The sequence below is a fragment of the Chelonia mydas genome, chromosome 14 (assembly GCF_015237465.2).
Source record: "Chelonia mydas isolate rCheMyd1 chromosome 14, rCheMyd1.pri.v2, whole genome shotgun sequence".
Classification (NCBI taxonomy): domain Eukaryota; kingdom Metazoa; phylum Chordata; order Testudines; family Cheloniidae; genus Chelonia; species Chelonia mydas.
The window spans coordinates 2,308,110-2,328,912 of NC_051254.2; the positions used below are offsets into that span (position 1 = coordinate 2,308,110).

The window sequence follows — 20,803 nt, forward strand, 5'->3', positions numbered from 1 at the left end:
GCTTGAAATATAGAATTAAACTGCTTGAGAAGTTAGTTTTGTCTCTTTGCTATTAAAATACCTGACTAAACTGACTAAATTAGTTTAGTTGGCAAATGGCCTGTTGGTTTTTTTTGTTTTGCAAGGCTTAGAGTTAATGATAACCCATTGGGGAAATAGTCTGCCTGCAGCAAACAGAAAACTTTTATTTTGGGGGGGCTTAATGCGGGTGCATGTGTCACACTTTTATTGTAGTACAGAGAGTGGTTTGAATGACTCTTGTTAACAATTGATGTTGTGCCTGCACTGTACTGTAAAATACAGCCCTTTGATTTCTAGAGGGAGTTGCTTAGCCTGCAAATTCATCTACTGCCTGCAGGAATAGTCCATTGTAGATACTTGCAGCATGATACTCATAGGCATGTTACTGGCTGACATCAGCGAGACTTTGAACAATATCAGTAGGCTTCACTGGCACTTGGGTACCCTGTTGATGCATGCATTAACCATACATAAGATATCTAAGAAGATGTATAGCTAAACTTGTAATGGTTCTGAGACTGGTTCCTTGCTTGGGGCTTACTACAGTTACAATACATTGTGGAAGTTGTTTGTTTCACAAAAGGGCATGATCTTCATCTGTGTGAAATGGGTTTGTTTGCCATATTCCCCAAAGCGCATATTTTAAATAAAGCTGCTCGTTAAATACTAAAAACTGGGGGAAGGAGCATAGTCTTTGACAAATCCTTTTTCTTGTAGAACTAAGTGGTATCGTGTATATCTCTAATTTCATGCAACTCTCTTGTGTATGACATTCCATAACTGTGTGGCTTTGGGGGAGGGAGGAGGTGGTAGAGAGAGAATCTACATTTATTTAAGACCGGCAGAAGGGTACATTGCAAGGGTGTAAGTAATGATGCCAGGGAGCGGGGAACCAGGCCTGTATGAGTGCCAGGGTGCACACAGGCCCCTCATCCCACAGAATGAGCTGGTACTGTGTCCTTAGTTTTGGTCTTTGTTTTGTTACTCTTCTGATACTTAGAGGCAAGTGTCCTGGATGTCATAAATAGGTCAAGTATCGCGTATTGGAGCATAAGCTTTCGTGGGTGAATACCCACTTCGTCGGATGCATGTAGTGGACATTTCCAGAGGCAGGTATAAATATGCAAGCAAGAATCAGGCTAGGGATAATGAGGTTAGTTCAATCAGGGAGGATGAGGCCCTCTTCTAGCAGTTGAGGTGTGAACACCAAGGGAGGAGAAACTGCTTTTGTTGTTGGCGAGCCAGTCACAGTCTTTGTTTAATCCTGAGCTGCTGGTGTCAAATTTGAAAATGAACTGAAGCTCAGCAGTTTCTCTTTGAAGTCTGGTCCTGAAGTTTTTTTGCTGCAGGATGGTTGCTGAGCTCTGTGACTTTATCCCTATGCACAATTATTTTGAATTTGGTGACAGTATACACCTCCAGACCAGTGGCACCGCTATGGGCACCCGCATGGCTCCACAATATGCCAACATTTTTGTGGCTGACCTGGAACAATGCTTCCTCAGCTCTCGTCCACTCACTCCCCTTCTCTACCTATGCTACATTGATGAGATCTTCATCATCTGGACCCATGGGAAGGAAACCCTGGAAGAATTCCACCACGATTTCAACAGCTTTCACCCCACCATCAACCTCAGCCTGGACCAATCCACACGGGAGGTCCGCTTCCTAGACACCACGGTGCAAATAAGTGACAGTCACGTTAACACCACCCTATACCAAAAACCCACCAACCGCTATGCCTACCTTCATGGCTCCAGCTTCCATCCCAGACACACCACACGATCCATTGTCTACAGCCAAGCGCTGAGGTACAACCGCATTTGCTCCAACCCCTCAGATAGAGACCAACACCTACAAGATCTTCACCAAGCATGCTCAAAACTAAGATACCTGCACGAGGAAATAAGGAAACAGATCAACAGAGCCAGACGTGTACCCAGAAGCCTCCTGCTGCAAGACAAGCCCAAGAAAGACACCAACAGAACTCCACTGGCCATCACATACAGTCCTCAGCTAAGACCTCTCCAACGCATCATCAGTGATCTACAACCCATCCTGGACAACAATCCCTCACTTTCACAGGCCTTGGGAGGCAGGCCAGTCCTTGCCCACAGACAACCCACCAACCTGAAGCATATTCTCACCAGCAACTACACACTGCACCATAGTAACTCTAACTCAGGAACCAATCCATGCAACAAACCTCAATGCCAACTCTGCCCGCATATCTACACCAGCGACACCATCACAGGACCTAACCAGATCAGCCACACCATCACCGGTTCATTCACTTGCATGTCCACCAATGTAATATATGCCATCATGTGCCAGCAATGCCCCTCTGCTATGTACATCGGCCAAACTGGACAGTCCCCACGTAAAAGGATAAATGGACACAAATCAGGTATTAGGAACGGCAATATACAAAAACCTGTAGGAGAACACTTCAATATGCCTGGACACACAATAGCAGATTTAAAGGTCGCCATCCTGCAGCAAAAAAACTTCAGGACCAGACGTCAAAGAGAAACTGCTGAGCTTCAGTTCATTTTCAAATTTAATACCAGCAGCTCAGGATTAAACAAAGACTGTGACTGGCTCGCCAACAACAAAAGCAGTTTCTCCTCCCTTGGTGTTCACACCTCAACTGCTAGAAGAGGGCCTCATCCTCCCTGATTGAACTAACCTCGTTATCCCTAGCCTGATTCTTGCTTGCATATTTATACCTGCCTCTGGAAATGTCCACTACATGCATCCGATGAAATGGGTATTCACCCACGAAAGCTTATGCTCCAATACGTCTGTTAGTCTATAAGGTGCACAGGACTCTTTGCCATAAATAGGTCAAGTTACACTGAGGGTGAAGGCAGGATTTATGTACTTGGGAGAGAGGCGTCAGTACTAAATAGCTGACCTTTTCTAGAGTGTTAAAATGGAGAAACACGCACAGTTCTGAGAACAGAGGATGTTTGGAAGGCCAGTTTCTTATTTGGTGCTTGACAGGAATGACGGTAACTGAGGTAATAACTTGACTGATACTCAGAGGAGATCTTACATGGACAGGAAAGCAAGCCTATAGCACTGGGATTAGTGGGTTAAGTTCTTTAACTCTGTGGATGCTGGCATTTATAAATTTGTAATGCTAATTGTAATGCAGTCTGTCTTGGATTGTCACCTAGTGTTTGGAAATACTTTAAATTTAGGATATGTCTATACTGCGGATCTTACAGTGGAACAGCTGTACCTCTGCAACTGTGCTGCTGTAAGGTCTCCGGGTAGCCACTCTATGCTGGCGAGAGAGAGCATCTCCCATCGACATAGCACTGTCCACACCAGCGCTTTTGTCGGTGAAACTTTTGTTGATCGGGGTGTGGTTTTTTCCACACCCCTGACTGACAAAAGTTTGACCAACAAAAGTGCCAGTGTAGACATAGCCTTAGATTTGTTTACAGTTGTGCTTGTCAACATTTTCTGCACATATTATAGAGGTCAATATTTTAAATAAAGACATGCCAAAAAAACACCCAAAAGCAAACCTTGTTGTTAAAACAAACAAAACCAAACCTTCTCCAAACCCAAAATAAGCTCCACTCCATTATCCCTCTTCCCTCCCGCCTCTCTCCCAAAAAGCTTAGGAAAACAGGTAACTCCCTGTGCTTAAGTACTTCACGTAAACAAACTTTTGATCAGACTGAGACTTTGTCTACACTGGACTTTAGTTGGTAAAACTTTTGTAGTTCAGGGGTGTGAAACCCCCTCTTTCCCCATGAGACCCCCATGACAAAAGTTTTACCAATGAAAAGCACCTGTGTGAACAACACTTTTTCAGTGGGAGAGCTCTCCTGCCAACAAAGCTACCGCTGCTCTTAGGGGGTGGAAGTTTTTTGTTGGCAGAAGAGCTCTCTCCTGCCAACAAAGAGCGGCTATGCTGCGCACCTTTTAGCGGCATGGCTGTAATGGTACAGCAGTGTTGCTTAAAGATGCCTAGTGTAGACATAGCCTGAGTTGGTTGTAGGCTGTTATTCCCTGCAAGTCATTGTAAACTGCATTTTACATTAGTTTAACCTAAATAAATTTAGTGCTTATGTAAGGTGTTAAACTGATAGCATTAGAAAATGGAATTGTTTTACTACAGAACTGATGCCACAGTGGCATTGAAAATTTCTTGCAAACTCCTGTATCTCAATCTGTTTTGCAGCGGCCACTTCTAGGGATGAAGGTAGTTCAGTCTCCATGTTGAATGGTCTGCTGTATCTCTAGGAAGCTGGGCTTGAAGGTGGCCTTATGTCACAAGTAAAAAGGAGTCTGGAGTCCCACTTGTCTCTAGTGGATTGTACTAGTGGATTTCCCAGTGCTCATAAAACCACTACAGGGGCTCTGTTTTGCATGATTGGCAGCCCCTACTCCGAAGGGACCCAGTATTGTTTCAGAGGGGGAATTAGAGCTTCGTAGGGAAAGCTTACTGTAACCAGTGGTATCGGTCCTCTTTACTGAGCACAAAACATTACCCAAACTATTAAATTAATGATAACCCCCCCTTTTTTTTGTGCACCAAAATATCTGGGACTGTTTATACTGCAGAAGACAAGTCAAAGGTGGATGTAAGACATGGTGCTGGATTTTGCTCAAGTAATTGCATTATGATCCTACTGTAGTAAATCACTGTAGCTCATTAATATAAGCAAGTCTGCATTAGTCATACACCATCACACTTTTTCTTAGTAAGAATTAACCATCAAGTTATAATTTACTTGAGTGTTAATTAAAAAGCGATTAAGCTGTAATGCTACTTGCCTTCTCAGTGGCATGGTCATCAGACAGTGACGCATGGGAGGCTCTGTGTATCTGGGAGAGACATTATTAACTGACTTGTTTCTGAATAACAAAACACTAAATCTCTCCAGTATCAGGGTGGGAGATGATATTTCCTGCACTTCTACTCTTCCCTTCTCCTTCCTCTATTTACCATTAATTGTCCTCACCTGGATAGTGTATAAAAGGGTAAACTTTTTGCTGTAAGTCTTTCTGGTGAAGTGTGTTTTTAGGTGACAATGGCAATCTAGCGTTACTACTGAAGATGTAATTATGGAGTGTAACATGGGTCACAAAAGCATAAGATGACATTTTTTCTAGCAGAGAAACAAGCATGAAACATAGATCCAGTGGTTTTAAGGGCAATAGGTAGTATTCTCCTCCTCTAGAATGACCCACCTGCATAACACAGGCTATAGAATTTTATCGAGGGATTCCCATATAAAGATCAGTAATTTGTTGCTGAAAAATGTTCCATTCTCTATCCCTAAATGTGTTTTTGGCAATATGGCCGTATTTTTATGGCTGTGTGTGCGTTTTGCTCAAGGTGCTCATAACATTCTTCGCTGGAGCTGGCAGGCAGTGTGCAATAGATTTATTTAAACAAAAACAAAAACCCCAGAGCTGCCTTGTACGAAGAAGTGCTTTATTTGCTTTTGCAGTGAATATCACAATTATGCACAATGAATTTTAAATATTAAGTTTTAGAACTGTACTTCCTTTTCTTAGAGCTCAGCATTGTTTGATTACCTTGAAAATATTTTCAAGGTAATTAAACTGTTTTTTTTTTAATAATCTTGTAGTAACCGGTTCTCAGCTTGGGAACGATTGTGTCAGCCGAGTCACTGCTTTTTGAGGAGTCTTCAGAAAGTAAATGAATTGATGATAAAATAACTCTTTATTACGCGTAGTGCTAGTTGCAAATGAAATATCACATGTATTCTATCTTAATTTAAGGGAATATTTAAAAAGCCTTGCGTAATAAGAAACTCTTGACAAAGGTGTGGAAACAGAAGCAGATCAACAGTTGATTCAGATTTTTTGACTGCGATGAAATGGTTTAGTTGACGTTTGTCAGTGATGTATACAAAATTTCACCAGTACATTTGCTTGGAACCTGATTGAAGGGAACATTTTAGAAGAATTCTTTAAACTTTTTTTTTTCTCTGCATGCGTAAAGGGTGAGAAGACTTCTGCCCTTGTCCTTGTATCAAAGGAAAAGGGGACATTCAGTTAAATGTGAGGGTAGCATACGCAATGCTTCAAGATGGAGCTCCATCTCAAATGTATGTGAAAGGTGGAATTGCTGAAAAAGGAGTCACCTGCTAGATGAGCAAGTCTTTCTACAGAGAGCCTAAAACACAGGAGCCATGGCACAAGAGCCAGCAAACAGTGCTGAAAACAGCCGAGATCTGTTGGAGGAGAAGGGAGCCAAACCCCTGTTCCTTGGGCGGGGGCAGGGAAGGGGGAGAAGGAGAGGGAGAGAGAGAGAGAGTGTGTGCGTTGCTTGCTGATTTGTTTTCAGTTTGAAAGTCTGGTGGGGGCAGTGTGTTGTGAGAGAAGCAGAGCCTTTGATCACAGCTGAACCTTGATTGGGGGCCCTTGCAAAGGAAATTAAACCCAATAGTAAAAGGTTCTTTAGCTACATAACTTAAAAAGAAAACTGAGAAGATGTGGGGCCACTAAACACTGAGTATGTGGTGCAGACTAGGTGTTGGGCCATACCTAGATTATCTTTAAACATATACTTTACCTCCATTTTTAATAAGGGTAATGGGGGCCGTGGCATGGTGAATGACCTCAGTTGTGTGCAAAGACTGAGAACAAATTTTGAAAGAAACTATTTCAGGACATTAATGTTAATTGGGATAAACTACAGCGTGATTTTACAAAAGGTAGATCGTGCTATACCAACCTGATTTTCCTTTGAGAAGCTAATCGATTTTCTAGGCAGAAGAAATGCAGTAGATCTAATCTAATTAGAGTTCAGTGAAGTATTTGATGCAGTCCCACATGGGAATTTATTAGAGAAGATGGGCATTAATACGAGTATTGAATGGTGGGTAAGAACTGGTTAAAGGGGAGACTACAAAGGGTCATAATGAAAAGTGAACTTGCAGGCTGGAGGAACGTTAGTAAAGAAGATCCTCAAGGGTCGGTCTTGGGACCAAGCTTATTTAACATTTTCATTAATGACCTTGGTGCAAAAAGCGAGTGTGTGCTAATAACAGCTGTGGATGACACAAAGTTGGGAGGTATTGCCAATATGGAGGAGGACTGGAATATCGTACAAGAAGATTTGGATAACCTTGAAAATTGGAGTAATAGAAATCGGATTAAATCTAATAGTTCAAAATCCAAGGTCATGCACTTACCAGCTAACAAAAATAATTTTTGATCTACTCTGGGGATGTATCAATTGGACGTGATAGAGGAGGAGAAAGACTTGGGTGTATTAGTTGATCACAGGATGATTCTGAGTTGCCAATGTGATGCAGCTATGTAATGAAATCATAGTATGCATCAGGTGAGGTATTTCCAATAGAGAGCGGGAAGTGTTATTCCCATTATACAAGTCACTGGTGAGACCTCATCTGATGCTAGGTCCTCTCAGATTAGTCGAGGGTGCTGTCAGCAAGTGTTCTTCATGAGGCCTGTGGGGATCTGGAATGTTTGTCTGCTTCAGTGAAAAATAACCCAAAGTTGCCAGCACTCCACAAGGCCCGTTTTTCTTGTCTGCCATTTGGATTAGCAGAGTGAAATGCTAGCCCATTTGTTGGGAGTGTTTTTTATGGAGAGCTGTTTTTTTGGTAGAAGGGTGAGCTGACTGAATCATAGAATATCAGGGTTGGAAGGGACCTCAGGAGGTCATCTAGTCCAACCCCCTGCTCAAAGCAGGACCAATCCCCAATTAAATCATCCCAGCCAGGGCTTTGTCAAGCCTGACCTTAAAAACTTCTAAGGAAGGAGATTCTACCACCTCCCTAGGTAACGCATTCCAGTGTTTCACCACCCTCCTAGTGAAAAAGTTTTTCCTAATATCCAACCTAAACCTCCCCCACTGCAACTTGAGACCATTACTCCTTGTCCTGTCATCTTCTACCACTGAGAATAGTCTAGAATCATCCTCTCTTTGGAACCACCTCTCAGGTAGTTGAAATCCCCCCTCATTCTTCTCTTCTGCAGACTAAACAATCCCAGTTCCCTCAGCCTCTCCTCATAAGTCATGTGTTCCAGTCCCCTAATCATTTTTGTTGCCCTTCGCTGGACTCTCCAATTTATCCACATCCTTCTTGTAGTGTGGGGCCCAAAACTGGACCCAGTACTCCAGATGAGGCCTCACCAATGTCGAATAGAGGGGAACGATCACGTCCCTCGATCTGCTGGCTATGCCCCTACTTATACATCCGAAAATGCCATTGGCCTTCTTGGCAACAAGGGCACACTGTTGACTCATATCCAGCTTCTCGTCCACTGTAACCCCTAGGTCCTTTTCCGCAGAACTGCTGCCTAGCCATTCGGTCCCTAGTCTGTAGCGGTGCATTGGATTCTTCCATCCTAAGTGCAGGACCCTGCACTTATCCTTGTTGAACCTCATCAGATTTCTTTTGGCCCAATCCTCCAATTTGTCTAGGTCCCTCTGTATCCTATCCCTACCTGCCACCGTATCTACCACTCTTCCTAGTTTAGTATCATCTGCAAATTTGCTGAGAGTGCAATCCACACCATCCTCCAGATCATTTGTGAAGATATTGAACAAAACCGGCCCCAGGACTGACCCTTGGGGCACTCCACTTGATACCGGCTGCCAACTAGACATGGAGCCATTGATCACTACCCGTTGAGCCCGACAATCTAGCCAGCTTTCTACCCACCTTATAGTGCATTCATCCAGCCCATACTTCTTTAACTTGCTGACAAGAATACTGTGGGAGACCATGTCAAAAGCTTTGCAAAAGTCAAGGAACAATACATCCACTGCTTTCCCTTCATCCACAGAACCAGTAATCTCATCATAGAAGGCGATTAGATTAGTCAGGCATGACCTTCCCTTGGTGAATCCATGCTGACTGTTCCTGATCACTTTCCTCTCGTGTAAGTGCGTCAGGATAGATTCCTTGAGGACCTGCTCCATGATTTTTCTGGGGACTGAGGTGAGGCTGACTGGCCTGTAGTTCCCAGGATCCTCCTTCTTCCCTTTTTTAAAGATTGGCACTACATTAGCCTTTTTCCAGTCATCCGGGACTTCCCCCGTTCGCCACGAGTTTTCAAAGATAATGGCCAATGGCTCCGCAATCGCATCTGCCAACTCCTTTAGCACTCTCGGATGCAGCGCATCCGGCCCCATGGACTTGTGCACGTCCAGCTTTTTTAAATAGTCCCTAACCACCTCTTTCTCCACAGAGGGCTGGCCACCTACTCCCCATGCTGTGTTGCCCAGCGCAGCAGTCTGGGAGCTGACCTTGTTCATGAAGACAGAGGCAAAGAAAGCATTGAGTACATTAGCTTTTTCCACATCCTCTGTCTGACTGAAATTGACATTTGATTCGTAATTTTTTAGAATTTGCAGGGTGCTCAGAGACTGTGCCTAGACAGTTTTTTAGGCTCTAAATTGAAATAAAATTGAATTTAAAATACTTTTTCACCCAATGCACCTACGGAACTCATTGTAACATAGTATCATTGAGGCCAGGAGCCTAGAAGATTAAAAACAAATTAGATATTTATATGAATAATGAGAACATCCAGAGTTAGTCAATATTAAACAAAACAAAAAACCCTCAAAGGGTTTGGAAAGTGAAATAAATCCATTTGCTTCAAAACATAAGCCAAACTGTAGCTATTGGAGGTTCCCTTTAGAGAGCAGTCTGAAATGGTTTGATATTAGATGGTATCAGAAACAGTTGATCCTCATCAACATAGGAATTGTCATATTAGATCAGAGGAGTGGTCTATCAAGTTCATTCTTCCATCATTAGCTGTGGTTAGTATCAGCAGCTTCAGAGAGAGGTGCAAGAAAACCTTATAGCAAGATGTTATGGATAATTTGCCCACAGAAACCCATCACTGGGATATTCACGCATGTAAGCTTTTGCACGGTGTACAGATTATTTCTCAATTTCAAAATTTTGTTCGTTTTTTCCCTTTACTACACAATTCCCTTCCATATCTTTTCCTCACCATTTACCATGGTATATACTGAGCATTTCCCAAGGGTCCTTTAGATCCCCAAAGTTGTTACTGTTCCAGAAGTTCCTAAACATCCTGTGTGTTAAGGTATTTCCCAAGGGAGGGCTGACCCTGTGGAACAAAGTCTCTTATTTAAGTGTTCTAGCCTTCTCATCTCTCAGGATGTGTTTCCTTTGCTGTAGTGTTAATCAGAACATTTTATTATACAAACATAATACAATTATCACTTATTTATATCAAATCTGATTTCAGTGGTTGGAAACCGTATCAATCACACCTATTCGTATCTCTCTGTTCCTGAGCCCCTTCTAGTTCAAACCGGGGATCACACGTCTTCTGAGGATAATTGCCAGGTTACCCCACTGTGCTCATATTCATCTGTTTTGGCTAACTTTAAATCTGGGATCTGAAGAGTGTCCCAGATTTTTGAACGTGCACTACAAATATTCAAGGGGTCATTCTCAGTGAGGCATGGGTATGCTCTTAGCATGCATGTTCGTAAGTGGAGTTCAGCAACAAATATATTTGTTCAACTGATCCACATGCATTTAACAATGAATTTGGATTTGACTAGTGTCCCTTATTCTGTCCTAGAATAAAAGCTTAATATATAAGATCTCTCTGAAACCTCTGCCTCTTACTTTAAAGTGTATCATTTCCTAAGGGCTTTTCAACCATGGGGGAATTGCCATGAAATGCTAGTAAGGGAGTCTTGATTGTGCTGCTCCACCTATGCCCTAGAAAGCACGACTTAATGCTTGTTAATGTAACATGGTGATGGCTAACTTGTACTGCATCCCTGATTGCTGCAGTGTTGTTGTTGTTTGTTTTTTTTTTTTTTTTTATCAAGGACATGGCTTGGGATGCAGTCCAACAACCAGGAGCCAATTTTCCTGCTAATTCTCTGCAGCAGAGTCTCTAGGATAGAAGCAGGAATCAGCAGAAGCTGTAGAAATTTTATCCTGACATACTGGGTTTTTTTTGTTTCCTTCCTAGCATGTATAGTCTCTTAGCCATGTGCTCCAGTTTCTAGCTTTCTTTATAAATTATACATTTATATGGCTCCAGCTTTGCAGTAAGTTTTTTGCCTGCTGTTCTGAATCTTAATGAGCACCCCAGGGATGTGGAGATGCGGGTGGCTTTGCTTCAGACAGGCAAGGGAATGCTGAACAGTTCTGACGTAAATATAGAGCACCACATTGCCTCTTTTAAAAATCCACTGCATGCATCCGAATAAGTGAGCTGTAGCCCACGAAAGCTTATGCTCAAATAAATTTGTTAGTCTCTAAGGTGACACAAGCACTCCTTTTCTTTTTGCGGATACAGTCTAACACGGCTGCTACTCTGAAAATTGCCTCTTTTGTTTCCTTTCACTAGTTTAGGTATTGATATGGAGAAGAGAATGTGCAGGCGGGAAGAGCTGCAAAATGTAATTTTTAAGCAGTATTTTTGTCTGACAAAAGCACTTAGTAGCTGGTTTACTGCTGGTCCTAGGTACTGATAAAGTTAAGATGCTGTCAGGTTTGGATTCCATACATTTGCACTGCCCCTTGCGGATATGGAAGCAAGTGTGGTGAATGTGCTGCTTGATCAGTTTTACTTTGTTGCTGTCAAATCAACAGCCTTAGGCGAGACCAAGAAGGGCAAACAAGTGGTTTGTTCCAAACTGAAAACATCACACATCCTCTGTAGGTACAGTACCACAGACATATAGTACCTCAGTATACTTAAAAGCCTCTTTTGAGGCTTTAATTTTTTAATTTAGAACACTTTTTATATTAGATGTAAGCTATCATGAACATAGAGAATAGGAAAAACACCCTTTAAAATGTAGTGATACGGCTGTGCTTAATGTAGCACAAAACTGGCATATTTAATGCAAAAATGAAGAGCATTTTTAAGGTTACATATATAAAAACTGGTATTTCTTAACTCTGTGGAGTTCCAATACTAAGACACAGGAATAGAAAACAGTACATAGTTTTCTGCTGGAATGTTAATTTCTTGACTTGTTATTTTAATGGGACAAACGTAGGGCTTGTCTACACTGGCAATTAACAGCGCTGCAAGTTTTTACACTCCCCTGAGCGCAGCAATTTGCAGTGCTGTAAAGTGCCAGTGTGAACGGTGTAAAGCTGTAAACAGTGCTGGGACCTATGCCCCTCGGCAGCTCTTTAGCGTTGCCAATGTAGACTAGCCCTTAGTCTTCAGTAAGTTTTAAAATTCAATTTCCTTGTCTGTGTTTTGAAAAAGCGTGGGGGGAAAAGAACAATCAGGAGCTGTGTAGCTTACATAATTTACGGGTTCTGCGTGCTTTACGAGTTGAGCTGAAAGTTCCTCATATTGAAAAATGTGCACTCACTAAATGAGATATGGGGAGAGTGCATCTTAGTGCACACCTGTAGGCTTTAGAGTAGCAGCCGTGTTAGTCTGTATTCGCAAAAAGAAAAGGAGGACTTGTGGCACCTTAGAGACTAACACATTTATTTGAGCCTAAGCTTTCGTGAGCTACAGCTCACTTCATCGGATGCAGGAAATCAACGTGAGGTAATTTAAATAGCCATGTCTTTTAGTCAGACCAGTTTTTTTCAATTCAAGACACTAGACTTTGTTTCCAAACAGAATATTTGAAAATTCTGGCTTGAATCCTTACCCTTAAAGCACTTAGTCTAGGGACCCAATTCCACAAACAATCAAGCACATGTATAATTTTGTCCATGGAAGTAGGATGGGGGCCTAAATTAAGAGATGACAGCTTGGGAGTAGGTGACCAAGGTGAAGACAATATTGATCGTAGAGTTTCTGTGGAGGGTAAAATGCAGTTCTTGAAGATTTGACACTTACATAGTGTCTTAAAGATGGTATCTGCAGAAGTACAGCACCAAGATGGGGCCTTATTTCAGTGGTGAAAGAAGGAAGAGTAATCCCTAATGAACTGCCAGCACTTCCTGCAACAACTCTTTTGCCCTTGGTGATCTCCCATCCAAATACTGGCCAGACCTGATCCAGGGGAGTGTTGAGATCACTGCCTGAGGTACCTTTTGCTGCACATGTAATCTGGTTAGCTTGAAAAGTTTTTGGTTTCGTTATATTACAAAATAGAAAGTACTTTATTTCTTTGACTTTTTTGGTAGCACTTATTGCTTTAAAGGTCTGTAATTCAGTTTTGGTGCAGTTGTTTAGTTAGGTTTATAGGTTCAGTCATGTCAGGTTTCTTGCAAGGAGGCTGTTTTTAAAGGAAGGTGAAATAATGATGAGTGCAACTCTAGGGCCATTATTGTATGCATTTTAGTTGTAGCCATGTTGGTCCCAGGATATTAAAGAGACAAAGTGGGTGAGGTAATATCTCTTATTGGACCAGTTTCTGTTGTTCTTCACCAAACAAGGAGCCTACACTGGAGAAGTAGATAGCATCATGGAACTGGTCACCTGAATACCCAGAGAGAACCTGCTTCAATATAGAAATAAAACCCCCTTTGACTGCACACCTCCAGTTGTCACCTACCACTCTGCACTGGAACCCATACAGGGTATCCTCAAACAGCTACAACTAATACTGAAAAAAAATCTTTCCTGAACCTGCATTTCTTGCCTTCAAACACTCCTTCCCTTCCCCCCCGCCCCAACCCCCCCAAGTTCATCAGATGCAAGCGCCCCATAGACCAGGACACCAACGGAAAGGGACGATACCAAGCTGCGAGGGATTGCAAGTGCTTTGGAGGATAGGATTAAAATTCAAAATGATCTGGACAAACTGGAGAAATGGTCTGAACAGGATGAAATTCAATCAGAACAAATGCAAAGTACTCCACTTAGGAAGGAACAGTCAGTTGCACACATACAAAATGGGAAATGACGGCCTAGGAAGGAGAACTATGGAAAGGGATCTGGGGGTCTTAGTGGACCACAAGCTAAATATGAGTCAACAGTGTAATGCTGTTGCAAAACATCATTCTGGGATGTATTAGCAGGAGTGTTGTAAGCACGATTCGAGAAGTAATTCTTCTGCTCTACTTCATGCTGATTAGGCCTCAACTGGAGTATTGTGTCCAATTCTGGGCACCACATTTCAGGAAGGATGTGGACAAATTGGAGGAAGTCCAGAGAAGAGTGACAAAAATGATTAAAGGTCTAGAAAACATGACCTCTGAGGAAAGATTGAAAAAATTGGGTTTGTTTAGTTTGGAAAAGAGAAGACTGAGAGGGGACATAAGTTTTCGAGTATGTAAAAGATTGTTACAAGGAGGAGGGAGAAAAATTGTTTTTCTTAACCTCTGAGGGTAGGCAACAATGGGCTTAAATTGGTGCAAGGGAGGTTTAGGTTGAACATTACAAAAAACTTCCTGACTGTCAGGGTGGTTAAGCACTAGAATAAATTGCCTAGGGAGGTTGTGGAATCTTCATCATTGGAGATGTTTAAGAACAGGTTAGACTAACACCTGTCAGGAATGGTCTAGATAATACTTAGTCCTGTGATGAGGTGGGGGACAGGACTAGATGACCTGTCAAGGTCCCTTCCAGTCCTAAGATTCTTTGATTCTAAAGTGGCATCAGACCTGCAGACATATCTCCACCACTACAATGATCAATGCTCCCACAACACACCTTTCAATGGATCCCTCACAAGTCTATTACAACATGTGGTATACCTCATCCAGTGCACTAAATACCCCAATAAGAACTATGTGGGTGAAACCAGACAACCACTACATTCTCAAATGATAAAAGACAAAAACACCCTATCAACTGTGGGTGAATGCTTTTCACAAAGCAATCACTCTATATCTGATCTATCAGTCCTTATCCTCAAAGGAAACGTGCACAACACTTTCAAAAGATGATCCAGGAAGCCTGAATTCATTTCTCTGATAGACATCAGAAATCATAGACTGAACAGTGACATTGGATTTATGGCTTATGACAACAACCAGTAACCAGCTGACTCCTTCCTTTTGTCCTATGACTGCAGAGGTGTTAACAGGCCATTCTACCTTGAATGGTCCCTTAGAATATATGCTAACTACTCATGTTAAACAACCTGTTCTACCTTGCAATTAGCTGTTGCACTTGGAGTACCTTTCCAAGACCTGAAGAAGAGCTCTGTGTGGCTCCAACGCTTGTCTCTTTTATCAACAGAAATTGGTCCAATAAAAGATATTACTTTACCCACCATGTGTCTCTAGGAATATTAGTCATAGGTAGCAGCATAAGGGTTAATATTGTCAGAAAAGTTCCATTAAGGTTATCAAATTTATTTGAGAACTTGTCAGATGTGGTGGAGTCTTAAAGATGAACTGTAAAAGATTTAAAAAAAATAATTAAAAATTCCAAGTCCTTCCCAGAATATGTATTCTAGAGTTCTGGGGGCTTCCCTCTCTCCCCACTCTCCAAAAGCTGGAGACAAACTCCTAAAGAGTAAAGAGTGCAGTTCTGTTATAGGTAATATCCCCAACTCTGCTCCTGAAAGGTTTAATATTTTTTAAAAAACAAGTTTTTCATTTTTATGTTTCACTTGGGGAAAAAAAAGGTACATTCACATTTCCAATACACCCCCTTTTTCAGTAGAGCACTTTAAGTGTACCTCAGATTGCCAACACATATTAAAGGTCTTAAAAAAAAAAAAAAAAAAAAAAAAAAAAAAACAACCCCAACCAAACAAAAAACACATCTTCTAGGCCACTGATTTTTTTTTTTTTTAAATTTTGTGTGTGTGTGTCTATTGCTTGAGTGGTCACTTAAGGCAAGGTTTACTGTATTCTATTATTGATCTGGAATCTTGAATAGTGTGTTCACATTACTTTTTAATAAAGCATTTCAGTTAGACATTGACTAATCCAGGATGCTTGGCAGAAATCTATTGGCATCTGATCTGCATAATGTACAGCAGTGTGGGCCCTGGAAATGAAGAAATCTTAGCAATGTAAGACTTAAGTACAGCTTTATTAAATCTCTTCTGAGAACTGGAGTGAACCTGTTGGATGTTTGTGAGAATTCAATGAGATTGCAGATTAACAAAGTAAGAATTAACGCAGTTCTGCTGGAACAAAAAGAGAACTTTCATAGCTTTCTTATCTCCAATTTTTCTTCCCACTCTTAACAGAATGCTTAAACTGTTGCTTGTTAAGGATGGATTAACAAAGCTTAACTTGAACTCTTTCTGAGAGTTATAAGGTAGCACTGAGAATTACAGCATCGGTAATAAGTGGTGAATTTTTGCACTAAGCATTATTATTTTCTCTTGTTTCTAGATGAAGACTGTTAGTGTGGCCTTAGTTTTGTGCCTAAACGTAGGTGTTGACCCTCCTGATGTGGTGAAGACAACTCCCTGTGCGCGTCTGGAGTGCTGGATAGGTAAGCTGACTGAATATCTTTGGGAACAGTTTGGAAATGTTGCTTTGTCTCATTAATGCTCAGGTGTATGAGCTCATTGCAGCCCCACCAGCATGTGTTTCCTGAGCTAAAGGTAGGTTCAACAAAAGAAAATCTGACATCTGATTTGAATATGTCGGTGTAAATAAGACCTTGTCTACACTACACAATTACAGGTTTAGAGTAGCAGCCATGTTAGTCTGTATCCGCAAAAAGAACAGGAGTACTTGTGGCACCTTAGAGACTAACAAATTTATTAGAGCATAAGCTTTCGTGGGCTACAGCCCACTTCATCAGATGCATAGAATTGAACATATAGTAAGAAGATTTTATTTATATATATATATATATATATATATATATATACACACACACACATACAGAGAAGGTGGAAGTTGCTATACAAACTGTAAGAGGCTAATTAATTAATTAGGTCAACATAAGCTGCCTTGTGACAACCTAGCTGTGGAAGTATCTTTACTTAAGTTTGGCTCCTGCCAATGTAAGTGCCTTTCTATGCTGATTTAGTAACACCACTTTCCCGAGCGGCATAGAGTTACATTCGATGTAATTAGGTCGACAGTGTCGGTGTAGATACTGCGTTACTTACATTGACTATAAATGGCCTCCTGGAGCCGTCCCATAATGCCCCACACTGGCAATACAGTCGACACAGGTGCGTCTGATAAGGATGCGCGCTGCCAACACAAGGAGCCAAGTGTGCGCGCACACAAGCGATTTAATAACTGTGGTGGCTGTATGCTGGCATAAGTTAAGTAGACATAATTTGGTAGTGTAGAGATGGCTTTAGGCAATTATTTCCCCAACAGTAAGTTATGTGGTATGCACTACTTCCTGGTTTATTCCAAAATGCAACATGTGGAGGAAAAAGATGATTCTGTTAGCTGTTTATTTTTTTAGGTTTACAAAGTGCCTAAGTAAAGCGCTAGATGGTTACATTTTAAAAAGACCATGTCCTAAAAAACTCTTTGGCTATTTTGGATTGGGGGCATGAATTTAGAAGATAAGGTGTTGTACTTAAAGTACCGCACAGGATCTTTTCAGGGGGAATAAGGCAGAATGCCACATTTATTGGTAATACATGTATCAACCAACACTGTATCATATGCATATGATATATATTACACTCATATACATTCTTAAAAGACTGCTTACGTTTAAACATTTTCTAGTATTCCCAACCTCCTATTGGGACTAAAATAGCACTGCTTATGCTCTTTACTCTTATTTACCAATACCTCTTTTCCTGGAGCGAGAAATTTAATTCTCCTCCCTCCTTCCTCATGCCAGCACTCTATGACTGGGGGAGTGAGACAGCTACATCTCCTCCTCTCTTTACCCGGGCTTCAACCACTGGGGGGGTGCACACCTTTAATGATTGATCACTTTTTAATACTTTTCAATGTTTATGATCACTTTTCCATACTACTTAATACTTTTCCATTACTCAATATCAAAGTTTGTTTCATTACTCAATAAATGCTCGTGGTACCTTTCCCCCTTTCGCAATTCTCCACCAAAATTTTGTACTTAAAGTACTGCAAAGGATCTTTTCAGGGGGAATAAGGGAAAACGCCACATTTATTGGTAATACATGTATCAATCAAACATTTATCATATGCATATGATATATATCAGTGGTTCTCAAAGCTGGTCCGCCGCTTGTTCAGGGAAAGCCCCTGGCGGGCTGAACCGGTTTGTTTACCTGCCGCGTCCGCAGGTTCGGCCAATTTCGGCTCCCACTGGCTGCGGTTCGCCGCTCCAGGCCAATGGGGGCTGCGTGAAGGGCGGCCAGCATGTCCCTTGGCCTGTGCCGCTTCCCGCAGCCCCCATTGACCTGGAGCGGTGAACCACGGCCAGTGGGAGCCGGGCTTCTGCCAATCCGGATCGATGCTCCAGTGTTGACAAGACGAGACCCGGGGTCCTCTGCAGACACCTCACATTTATAGCAACTTCCCTCTCATGCAAATCTGTCCCAGATTCAAAATCTGGGTCTGTGTCCATTGGTCCTTTGTGCTGCTTCCCTCTGGGTGTTGTCCCAATGCTGCAAAGAGGGTGTTCCCAAAAGAAGGTGCTTGCTTCTAACACCCAAGGCCGTCAGTATGTCTGATCTTCTTTAGTGAGCCCACTTGACAAGTTTTATTGTTCTTGGGCCTAGCTTCCATCCCCTCTCCAACTGTTGCAGCTCTCTGAAGGTGTCTGCCTTCCATGCCTTTCTCATTCACATGTCATTCATTCAACAGGGAAATTGATTACAAAGTGCGGGGGAGATCTTATTCTACTCCTAGCAAAAAGACATTTTTCTTCTACCTTTAATTATACTATGTTAGGGGCTATAACATTATATCAAGGTTCAATACAAAGTTTCTATATAAGGATCTGATACAAACTTCCTATATCAAAGGACTTGATAGAAAGTTGTATGAAAATAGAGGTTATATGTGGATAGGTTTAATACCAGGTTATATGAAGAGACATAATACCAAGTCATATGAAAGTTATGTGAAGATGCTTAATGCAGAGATTTATCTGCAAAGGATCCTTCCCAGAAACCATCCTGCTGACAGCCCTTACTCTTATGAGTGTTTGCTTTGATACTGTGGTGGTGGATACCTGTCCCTGGCCTTTTAATGGAAAATGGGGATTTCCCCCATGTTTTGGGGCAAAAGTTAGATTGCTGTCAAATTCGTCTCGTGCTAATAATGTTGGGATATGAAGTATTTCTCATGTGCAAGCTGTCTAACAGCTGTGTTTTTTTTAACTGGAAGTCGAAAATGTCTAACCTTATCAGTAAATGAAACCGAAAGGCATGCCATCTAGAACTTGGAATCTTGGGGCTTACAACAGACTGAAGCAAATTCTCCATTGTACAGAGTTCCTGGTTTTCAAAATTGGCTTTCTCTTGTTTCCACCCTCACTGAAACTGGTATTCAACTTTTCTTACCAAAGATGTCAAAAATGCTGAAGATGTTAAAGTAGTTAAAAAGCACTGAACATGCACCCACAAATGTACTGAAATGCACCAGATGTATTTGGTGGAATGAGCAGTTTGTAGCATTAATTTCTTGAGTGAAATATGAAACTCATCAAAAACTAAATTTGGTGGGGATAGGACAAAATGAACAATCAGGACTCCTCCAAATATGATAATTAGTGACTGACAACCGCAAGAAAAATTGAGTACAGTTCTTTTGTTTTAATTTAAAATATATAAAAGTGCCTTTTAAAATTTTTTCATAAATTTTAAATAGTCCCATAAAACCTTTATTGCAATGTAGTTTTGAGATAACAAAAGCATGGATTATGGTAACAACTCCTTGTTATGAAAGAATCCTTCATAATATTTTGGCTAGCTGCCGGTGGAGGGGGGAGAGCCATCCTGGGTAGTGCTGTTATAGGGTCATTTAACAGGAGTTACGGATTGAATTTAGAGTCCTATCTTGTGAACTCTAGTAGTAGATGGCCGGCACACTCAATCAAAAAGTCAGATGCAGTTCTTATCATGCCTCCTGGATACTTCCCTGAAACGATCAGAATTACTTTGGTCTTTGCCATCTAGCCTTCATTCAGAACCTCCTAATGTCAACCAGACATCAGGGAAGTCATTGAGAGCTAGGTGTCATCATCATCAGGTACCTTATCCCATGCTTCTTCACTAACCCTTTCACAAGCCCAGTGTACACATTGCACAGGAAGGGAGACAAACTAGAACCCTGGATGAGCAAATGCCCCAAACTACCTTCTGGAAATTCTGCTTGAGGACAAACTGAGCCATCCAAGAGGAGCACCACCCACTTGTGATGTGGTCTGCTAGCAAGTCAACGCCAGCTGATGATTGATGGTGTCCACATTGTGTTTGCATGTTGTAGTCCATAGTGCTGCTGAAACTTCAGAGTTAAAATTATAGCATTAAAGCTTAGAGGCTTATTGACAAAATACGACATTTTAAGGGCTGTACTATAACTGCCAAGGCCCACTGCTTTGAATGTGCTTGTGAATTGTTTTGTAAGACGATTCTGTGGACTAACCCTTGCTGCTGTGGCAGTCTTATCCAGACACCTTTGGTGCTTAGCTAATAAATTAAAAAACATGGAGTCTAAAGAGTGATTAGGTAATTCTTCCTTCCCTTTGCCTTTCCTTGAATCTATCCCATGTATCTCCCTGGAATGAGAGTTGAAGGAAGTATGCAGTTATGAATTCTAGCAAGGTGAGGGACTGGTGTGCATATCTCTGTTAATTTGCCCTCAATGAGCAGAGAAACACAGCTGAACTTGTTTCCTATTTGTCTTCATGAAAACGAAGATTAACCATTCGGCTTCTACTCCAGGTAATACACACTGTTTCCATAATGCTTCCTTTGTTTTTTAGAGGAATGACACCTGTCCTT

The 20,803-nt window shown here is 41.6% G+C and overlaps 1 protein-coding gene across 8 annotated transcripts in view; it reads left to right on the forward strand.

The window, feature by feature from the left end:
- Positions 1 to 20,803, forward strand: part of RPTOR (regulatory associated protein of MTOR complex 1) — a 305,325-nt gene that overhangs the window by 25,273 nt on the left and 259,249 nt on the right. For all 8 annotated transcript variants that reach the window (XM_043527662.1, XM_043527663.1, XM_043527664.1 and 5 more), the window contains exon 2: positions 16,275 to 16,377. In XM_043527662.1, the coding sequence (XP_043383597.1) occupies positions 16,275 to 16,377 (103 nt within the window). The remainder of the gene's footprint in view (positions 1 to 16,274; positions 16,378 to 20,803) is intronic.